The sequence below is a fragment of the Populus alba genome, chromosome 19, assembly GCF_005239225.2.
Source record: "Populus alba chromosome 19, ASM523922v2, whole genome shotgun sequence".
NCBI classification, from domain to species: Eukaryota; Viridiplantae; Streptophyta; class Magnoliopsida; order Malpighiales; family Salicaceae; genus Populus; species Populus alba.
In genome coordinates, this window is record NC_133302.1 from 10,077,549 (window position 1) to 10,088,201 (window position 10,653).

General features: G+C 31.5%; 1 protein-coding gene across 2 annotated transcripts; it reads right to left on the reverse strand.

Moving 5' to 3' along the window:
* Nucleotides 1–1,100: 1,100 nt before the first annotated feature.
* LOC118027777 (binding partner of ACD11 1) lies at nt 1,101–6,101 on the reverse strand. 2 transcript variants are annotated; one of them, XM_035031262.2, is made up of 8 exons: nt 5,865–6,101; nt 5,640–5,743; nt 5,291–5,366; nt 4,755–4,826; nt 4,599–4,664; nt 3,791–4,134; nt 2,652–2,775; nt 1,101–1,572 (listed from the first exon to the last, which is right to left on the reverse strand). In XM_035031262.2, the coding sequence occupies exons 1-8, from the start codon at nt 5,868–5,870 to the stop codon at nt 1,552–1,554; spliced, it is 813 nt and encodes a 270-aa protein (XP_034887153.1). In that variant the 5' UTR covers nt 5,871–6,101; the 3' UTR covers nt 1,101–1,551. The 2 variants fall into 2 exon arrangements, with proteins under 2 accessions (XP_034887153.1, XP_034887154.1); XM_035031263.2 differs by having other exon boundaries at nt 3,791–4,131; nt 5,865–6,098.
* Nucleotides 6,102–10,653: the final 4,552 nt, after the last annotated feature.

Sequence of the window (10,653 nt, forward strand, 5' to 3'; positions counted from 1 at the left end):
GCAAAACAAAGGATGTTTTAGATTCTATTAGCCTTGATAACATTGACCTAACTTTATATTTAAAATATTTGTGTTAAAACATTTTACTTTCATAATATTTTGATATTTTGTTTTAAGTTAAATTATTTTTATTTAATCTTAACTATTTAGAAATATTTTAAATTTTAAAATTATATTTATTTAGCATTATATTTGTATTGCATAATTTATAATTAAATTTATTTTGAATTTAAATTATGTTTGTTGAATATATATATGAACAGTACAACCCCAAAATTACATGTCAAAATACTTTAAAACTAAAACATTTCAGTCCAATAAAAAAAACAAAATATCTACCAAAACAAAATTCACAACCTTAAATTTCAACTTCTATTAATCCCTCCCACGCTGACTTTCAACTGCTACAGTTAGCAGCCGTGACAGGGATTCTGAAAGGGGCACGAGGGCATCATCTGATCTTCACAGCCATCGCCAAAGGCTGACATAGTTCATACAGCTTTCACCCGATGAAACGTTTAGCATCATTTGCGAGCACGCGCATCCTAAATGAGTCTGTCCCTGTGAAATTCATAGTTGCTGGGCGTGACAGCCAATGCTCTGTTTTGGTCTTTTCCATAAACTGACATACAGAAACAGCTCTGAGATCTCCTGCCATCAATGTCCTTGTGAATTAAGATTTTCTTTCTTTTTTCTTCTTTGGCTTGAGTTTTTGGGATACATGTACGAATTCTTATACATACAAGGTTGTGATATCAGCTGAGTTGTCGGTGAGCAAGAATCAATCTGATTACAGGTTAGCATTTACCTTGCTGGACTGAACTTAATCTGAATAGTAACTTTGAAAGAGACATCTATTCTTATCCATTCTATGGATTTGATATTTTAAGTCCACATGAAAGAAATGCCACAACAATTTTCTTCTTTTTCATGTGACTGGCGAAGGAGCAAGCAGAGGAGGATATGTCAAGCACAGTTGGAATTTTAAAAAAGAGGAATCCGGGTCTTTTGCTAAGAATTGACAGCAGCACCACAGGCCATAACCAATAGCTCTTGTAAAATGCGACACAAAAATTTCACACATCAATTATTACAAACACTGAAAAAAAAAATCCCAGCTTGCCTATCAAATTTATCCTACAACAGACTTCCATTTCAAAACAACTCTAGGATAGTTCAAACAAGACGAAGAAGATAACAAAGCCATAATTGGTAACAGGTTCTCTCTTGGTGAATTTTGGTTGTGACTTGGAAACAAACAATGTTGCAAACTGCAAAATTACAAGGAAGCCATAGGCATAGAATACCCTTGGAACCAAAGAATATTGAAAGATAAATAAGTATTTAATTGAATTGACACGCATGAACCAAACCATAGACGAATGCATTATGGGGACACTGCACAAATTGCTCTCATCCTTCATACCGAACCAGAAACTCCAAATTCTATATATCCTTTTCTCCAAATTTGGTGATTAGAGCAACATAGAAGTTAAATGCATGCAACAATACGTTTGATGGAGCAATTTCAGCTGACACTGAATTTCTGGCTCATACAGCAATTGGAGATTCCTGCAATTCACAAAATAAGGATATTTACGCTTCATGGAGTAATTATTTACTTTTTCTCTAATTTGCTCATTTTACTGATATATATATATATATATATATATGGTGGGTCACTTGAGAAATGGTTAGTAGTAATTTTAATTACGTGTTTGGTGTTGTTAAACACTATTGATGAATTTTAATGGAGAAAGTAGATGAAAGATTTACCAATAGTTTCACATGGTAGAGGGAGCCTCAATCTAAACCCAGATATAATAAGGGATCTCTATCCAAATAAACTATAATTCAAATATATTTCCATAAACAAGACTAACCAAATAGATTTGATATAAAAAAAATTAACAAATTCACTCTCCTCATCTTAAGCCTCAATCAAAAACTAGTTGAGGGATGGTTACAGCGGTTTGCTTCTCCATTCAGTACTGTTATGGGCTAAAATTCTTTTAGGTAGTTGTGATACTAAAGGTCAACCCCCTAAACTTTACAACTCAGAACCCAACTTCCAATTATAACATTATTACTTATTCAGAAAAATCCACTCTGAGAACATGTATGTACCACCACATAACAATTTTCTCTCCCTCTCATTCCCTACCCAAACAAAGAAAATACTTCAACTTCCATTTTCCAATTATGAATCCAACCAGGGAGAGAGACTTCCCTTCCCTTGATTCCCTTCCTCCATGAAATTCCCAAACGCACTAAAAATGCTTCTATTATCCTCCTCTATGATGCATTTGGGTGTCATTTTCTCGCTTTTATATTGGTGGTTCTTAATTTTGGGGTTTAGCCGGCCACCTCCTCTCCTCTCTCCCAATGCTTCAATTTGACGATTAACTTATCCTTGACAATGCCAGACTACAACTAACAATAAAGCTTTTTGAAAATTTGTGTCACCCTAAGCACATGAATGGTTTCATGGCCTTTTGACATCAGCATGAACGCTATGCAGGTTCTAAATTTTTAGTGACATTGAACTATGAAGATATTATAAGTTATGATCATTATCTATGAATAAATATATATAGAACAGATTATTTTCAAAGTCCATCTAATATGCTAGCTCCGCAAGTAGAACCTACCTTAGCAGTCAAATTCGAAACAGCCAAATTGAACTTTTCTCTTGTTTTTGTACCGGCGACCTGCCCAGCCCTCGCCACCTTACTAAAGGCACCATTTAGCCAGGCTGTTCCAGCACTCACATACCTGTCTCGAATCAAAACAGAACTCTAGTGTTTCAATTTTTTTCTTTCCCGGTGTTGATTCACTTCTTCAATTACATTATTAAAACCAAAATCAAATGCCAAGGATAAAATTGTAGTGAAAATAAACGAACATCAAATAATACTAATTGATAAGCCAAAGATTGTTTAGAGGAGAAAGAAAGGGCTGATATTGATGATACAAGGAAGGTAGAATGTAGGTAGATCACTTTTGAAGTCATCTGACCAATTTCAAAAAAGCACGAAAATTTTTTGTATTTTTCTAATAGGGTTTGTTTCTACCTAGAGACAGATCTCATCAAGGATTCAATAGAACAAGAAAAGGGCATTCGACCAGATTTAAATGTGTGCAATAAACATGCAAGATGCATCCTCAAAATAAAATTCCTAGAGATGATATGTGACAGTGTATAATACTATTGAAATGGGAAAGTAAAGGAACAATCCTTGACAAAAATATCTATAGCAGTTGCCAGTTTACTGCTGTAAGTATTCTGAATCACCAGAGAAACTCCTTCAAGCAAGTTAGTAAGCGACTGGGATTATTACTAAAGCTAGAATGACAAGACTCACAAAAAGGCTCTAACTTAGTAGAAAGTAGTTTATTCTTAAAATATATATATATATATATATTGGATTTGAATTAATTCTCAAAATCACAGAATTATGCATTGTGTGATATAAAAAAATAAAATAAAATATAAAAGACATCAAAATTCATTTTATAAGTTATTCCACCAAAAGATGAAATCACTACTTCTAAACTTTCCACCACATCTTCCATGATGCAGTCAACTTTAGAAACAGCAAAATCAGAATTGTTGAAGCATGTTTCTTCTAATATCCATTGTTTTGAAACAACAAGAAACAAGGAGCAAGGGAAACATGCCTTGAGGGTGGAAAAATCAGAAAGAAAGACATCAACCAATCCATTCAAACAAAATGCTAGTGTCAACACATGAGAAGTAGAGAATATAATCTCAAAGAAGAGAGTCTACCTGCTTGATTTTACAGCTGATCCTGTGTTATTTAGCTTCCTTTCTGCTGCAAATATCGCTGCCATTGTTTTATCCGACACATGAAGCCTTTGGTCAACAGACTTCACTTTCTCATTAACTACCGAAATTCCAATCGTCAATTTCTCTGTTAGCCCAACTCTCTGGTCAAAAGAAGTTACCTTCTCAGATGCACTCGCACTCAATCGATGTTTCTCATCAAATGCCTTGGCCTTATTCATTGCATCTTGGCCAATAGCCGAACCTTTTGCTAGCACACTCGTGACTACTTCTTGTGCCCTGCTGACATAGACTCTTCCACTGCCCGAAGGGCTAGTTTTCCCCTGCTAAGAGAGACAGGACAGCTTTAAGATAATAAAGTTGAAAGCCAAATTTTTAAGGCCTAAATCACTAAACAAGAACCAAGGGTATCTTATATACCCCAAATCACCATAATTGTTTATAAACAAACAGGCCCATGGTGAGACAAAGACACAGGTCGCAAACCGCAAACCACCTATCACCCTAAAGCACAAGTAAAATGGCTCCTGGCTACTAAAGACAAAAGAGGTAAGAATATTGACGGTCAAGATTCAACTCACTCAATCATAAAGATAAGCAAGAAGCAACTAGGTATCTCCAGTATTTAATCAAATCCATTTGCAAATAAAAGACAACACCAATCACAAATATGATTGTTCCATAGCAGCAAAAGGAATTTTATTCATGAAAAGTCTGTCACATCCACCATAAATAGATGGATATGTCTAAAAATATGTCAAGTAAGATTATTGCGGATGATTTTGACTACCTCAACATTTGAGGGGAAGTTTTCCGAAGGAACTACAGAGACAGCATTTTCCACGTTCCTTACTTCCTGCATAAATTGCACATTTGCAATCAAAGAACGGAAATATTTAGCAAAATCAGTTGAAAAGAGATTTGAGTAATGGGAAGGTGGAAAAACCTGTAGCTCACGATTCAGTACATAATTTTCAGCAGGGGTTATAGTCACTATCCGGTCTACTATAGTTGCTCCCTGCATCACAAACACACAACTCTGTTCACTATCATCGTGATTACTCATATGATCAATCAACAGATTGACTGGCACCCTCTGCTTTTCTCTATTTGTTCATGCTCATTGGAGCCCCTTTCCTTTCTAAGGGCATATCATTCTTTTATTAAAACAGAGATGATAACATAAGACAGACTGGCACCCTCTACTTTTCAAAGCAAAAGTCTTCGTCAAGGAAAAATCAAAACGAGAATCAATATACTTTCCATATTTAATACTATATTGAGAAAAAAGATGTACATTCACATCAGAATGGGAAAGAGTTAAAGAAAAGCATTCCATTGCTTAAAGTTTAGAGAAAAAGAAACAAAGAAACCAGTTCTTCAAATTCAAATTACAGGGATTAAAGTGCATCACATAACTCATCTGATTTCCCAATAGAAAACAACTCGGATATACAAGTAAATGAAAAGTAGTGAACCCACCGATAACAACAACGCAATTTCAAGTGCTTTTGGATCTTTGAATATAACAAACGCAGTTTTTGATTGCCCATTTTCACTGCACCCAACAAAACCACAACTTCAATTCAGCAAACATAACAGACAAATAACTCAAGCTCCAATCTTTGTGTATCTCAACTACAAAACCCTGAAATTAGTTTAGCATCATAATTCCACTTTTTTCTTCTTTAAACAAAAAGAAAGAAAGTCTAAAGAAAACACTCAAGAAACACTAGGAGTTCAAGACCCATGATGCAGTTTTGCATGTTCTTTCCAGTTTCCAACGTCTTCTCAGCAACTAAACACAAAAAGAAAAACATAGAAAAAGTACCGCTGGATGTGAATGTGTTCGATTTCGCCAGAGAAGGAGAAGAACTCGCGAACCTCTCTCTCACTTGCTAGATCTGATACATTCCTCACTTCTACTGTTCTTGTCTACATAAAGAAGAAATCATTATCTAAGATAAATAAAATAAATCAGAATAGAAGGTTACAAGAATAGAGTTATTTTTCTTTCTTACTGATTCAACAAACTTTCAACTCAAAACTACCCTACCTTCATTGCTGAAACAAGTATCTTTCTCTTCCGTTTATTTGTAGTTCAGAGAGGGAGGGAGAGGGAAGGTTTTGATAACTATAAAGAAGCAAGACACCAGACTGACAGGTTACAGTCAATGAAGAAGAATGTAAGCAGAGAGAGGATGTGGTGGTTTCATTATTTATTAGCCTTTCGTTGTGCTAATATTTACGTCTCCTGAAATTGCTCATTAATTCCTTTCTTTATCTGACAATTTTATTACCCTTTTCAAGTCGAGGAACAGTTTCATTGATGCTTCGTCTTATCTTTCAGTGCTTGCTGGTGGTTATGATAAATGTCTGATTTAATGTTTGCTACAGTCGTAGTTTTTTTTTTCTTTGTGGTTTTGAAAAAAATATATATATATATATTTTTAAATATATAATTAGAAAAAAAATGTACACCCATAGCATGAAAACAAATAAAATCTAAGTTGGTATTACAAGGTTTGTTTTATAGAATTATTAAGTCTATTAACTTTTTTTTTTTGTATTTTGTTATTTTTTTTAGTATCTTATTTAGTGCAGTAACTAATATTAAATATTGCTTTTAAAATTTATATATTTTAGTTGGTATGTTTTTATTTAAGAAGTGTGCCGCTCATTAAAGACATAAAATACATGCTTTTCGTGAGGTGGTGCACCTTGTAAACAAACAATTTGTTAGTGAGAAAGAAAATGATATTTTCATTATTAACAAAAAAATCTAAAAGAGAGAAAGAATTATTAAGTCCATTAACTTTTTTTTTCTTATTTTATCCACTTTTTTCAATATAATTCAAAATCTTTAAGCATGTTAAATTCAAATCATAGTATTGCAAGGTTTTGGGTTGTTTTTTTATTAGCTTATATTGATGTTGAGTTTTGCTTATATACATATAGGGACAAGTATTTGTTTAAGCATTGAAAAAGAATGATAAAAGGTTTTGTATCTAGGATTGATGCATGCATTAATTAGGTCATTTCTTTTTTGTAGTATTTGCGTTTAGGTCTGAATGAAACCCTAGATGTATGGTTATAATTTGGTTTATAGATCCTCCAATATCCTACTTAAGATAATACTCATAAGTTGGTGTTGTCTGTCTATTCTACTTTTATTAAATCTAAATTATTTTATGGCATAGAGGGAATAAGAGCTCTTTAAAAAGAAATTGGTCCTGTGATATTGACAATCTTGAAATGAACTTAACTAAACAATACCAATTTGTGACTGGATTATAATGAAGTCATAGTTTCTAAATTGACCAGTTATAAAATAAGCTAGCCAATGCAAATTAGATAAACCTAAGAACTCTCTAAGTTTTTTTAACAACATTACACTCTATAGTCCAATGGATAGAATCACCAAGAAAGGCAACAACCTTAGTAGCTTTAAATGGCCTTCATCTTCATAAGCATAGGATAGAGTATCGTCTAATTAAAAATCAAAATGCAATGATCTCCTTAATATATATATATATATATATATATATATATATATATATAATGACTTGACCAAAATAACAATCATTCTTCGAAAAAGCGAGCATCGCATTTGAAGCTTTAGATAGGGTGAAGTATTTTAGATGTCTAGCAATAGACATCTAACATTGTTACAGTTTTCAAATACAAGATTCTTTAGTTGGAGAGAAGTACTTTATATATAACATTGTTTCTCCTGATTTTCCAGTAGAGTTATTGACTCTATATATTGATGATCACCCATCAAGACTAGACTCATCTTAAAAAGATATGAGTTTGTGGTACTAAACACAAAAGAAAATAAAAGTGTTAAACATCTTGAAGCAACAAAGAATTTTATGTAAATATTTGCCAGGAATAGTTGCCTCTAGCTGGATTTTACAACCGATAAAATGTAAAAAAGCAAAGTCCTCTTTGATTTTGTGCTTCTTTTATGCTTCCTTCTCTTAAGTACTTTTCTTTATATTAATTAGTTAATTAATTATTGATAATAGTATCATCTCTCTCACTTATTCATTAACTCACTTTACTTTTTCTCATTTAAAGCTACATGAATGTTGGAAGTCCTCTTTCTCTTATGGGTCTTTTCCTTCTCAATTTCCCTAAAAATCATTTTCATTTCATTTCATTTATTAGGTACCATGTTTTTATTTTTATGGGAGTATCAAATTTTTATTTTTATAGGGTTCTTTATTTTTTTTATTTTCTATGATTTTTGTTTGTTTGGTTATTGAGAAAATGGTTAAAAAGAAAAGGATATATTTTTAAGTTTTAAAAATGTTATATAATTTAATTCAAGAAAATATAGTGTTGTGTTTTTAAATATGTTTTACAGATCAAAGAAAAACAAAACAAGATTTACATTCTTGCATGCCAGCAAAGAAATGGTGGTCAATTAGGTTAATTGTTTGGTAATTTATTCAATTTACTTTTTGTATTATTTGCATCATGCACCAAATTTTATTTGGTGGAAGTGAGAAGCATATTGATGTATCATAGGAAAAGAGACCATTTGATTCAAATTCCTTAGTAGCTTATAAAAGGCTAGGAATCGATTGGCTTTATAAAATATATTTTTAGGTTAAGTTATGACTACTTTTGGTACTATTATTGTGCTTTACAAATTAAAAAAAAAAAAAAGGTGATGAGTTTTCATGAACAAACTGTTTTATCAGATTTTTTAATAGAAAATGACAATTTTTTTTGAGATTTTTAAAGAAAACACCCAATTGAGATTTTAAAAGAAAAAAGGTTTTTTTTCTTTCTTTTTCACTAATTCATAAAATTATTTTAACTATTGAATTGCAAATTATGTATCAAAGCATGCTAATTACCTAAAATTAGGATACATGGTACACCAATTGACAATGGATAATCTAATTAACATGACATCAAATCTTGACACTCTTCAAAAGATACTCCTAATAAAAATTGCATTTGTTGATAAAGAATTATGCTCTAAACTCTCTCAGAATCTTGAACAAGCTTACATTATCAAGGTATTGAATTCTTGATATAGGGTTTTCATTTCCATGCAATCTTAATGGGATTGTTATTAAATTATGATTCTTGACATCAGTTTCTTCTATTTGTCATAATCATCAAATAATTTTACAATAGGTGTTATATAAAGGTAATTTTTTTAGTGTGCAGGATCTATTAGGTATTAAGTTTTTGGTTTGTCTGGTTATGAATGCAGAAGGATAATAAATGGATTTGTTGATTCTTGAATGGTTGAATTGTTATTTATTAGTCATCGATTGAATGATTTATGGTTGAGTGATAGGAGAGAACTTGAAGGTTCATTTTCTCACTCTAGTGGAAGGTATGTTTCTTCTTCTTATTTTTTGATATAATTTTCTCTTTTCACTTGGTTTTATTTTATTTTCATCATAAATACAATATTGGACAATGGTGTTAGAGAAAAAGATATTATGTTATGGATTGGTGATGATGTCTTTCGCTTTCATTTAGTTAATATTAAACCCTTTACTTTTTCTTTATTTAAATAAATTGTCAGCTAAATGCATTATATTATTCACTTTGACTCTTTTACTCTCTTTTTTTTTTTCATATTTTATTTTTTTAGAAACCTAGCAAGCAAGCATAAGCAGTGTTGTTGCACTAAGCATAAGCTTTACAAATATTTTTAGGCTTTAAGACTAAAACGAGTTGGTTTTCTTTATGTTTAGCTTCCATTTAATTATTTGGATTTTCCTACATGCTTCTTGATTTTTTTCCCCATTATTTTCCCTCTCCTTCACTCATCACAACTTTTATTGTTTTGCCTATGTATTTTTTCACGCGTTTGAAATCACCAATATTGTTTTAGGAAATCCAAAGTATTGACTACTTGGTTTTCTTCAGTTTATTGCATCCTATAATCAATGTATTGACATGATCAATTCACTGTAGTACCAATGACTATGCACTTTTTGAGAGCTATTAAAGGGATCATTATAATATTTTACGAAACCAGGCTTAGTTCCCTGTGTTGCTTTTCTATAAAATGATTTCTAAACAACCCCTCCTAAATAGCCTTATTTTTTTTTGTTTAACTAAGAAGGTCTATGCTTGCTAAAACATAAGTTATGTAAATTAACAACCGTAGTTGCTATTGGTTTTACATTTAGTTTGTTTGTAAAAATGCTTAGCAACTAAGTTTTTGCGTGATAGCTTGACATGCTTTCTTTGTCTCACCATTTTTTTTCTTGCTAGAATTTAGTAGAATAGAATTTTTATTATCTCAATTGACATTTGGAACCATTTCATTACAAAACTCAGAGGCAACTCGTAGCAAAGCATAGGTAACCTATCTAGTTATTAACTAGTCAGAGATTTGTAGTTGTGTAGATGGTATATTTATTTATAATTTTTTATTTTTACATAATTTTTTTAATTATAGATAAATGTTCTATTAATGATTGCATATCTACTTATAGAGAATATTTCAGTAAACAAAAAAGAAACCATCACTCAACACTATGATTTTATGGGATCCAATTATGCCTATATTAATAAGTGTAGAGGTGAAATTTTATTTATCGTAACAAGCACAAGTTTTATAGAAATGCCAAACCAAGATCTCAAATGCACTTAATCTCCATACTACACTATGAATTTCTCTAGCTAAGTTTCTATTTAACACTTAAAAAAATGCAAAATCATCATTTGAAAAATTAGGCTTAAAGCATAATTTTTTGGAAAATGTCTTTAATTCTAATGGGTAGAGGATTAGTCATAATCCTATAAGGATTTTTTTACTAGAAAAATCAATTATAACATTATAAAGTTTTCATTGCTTTATG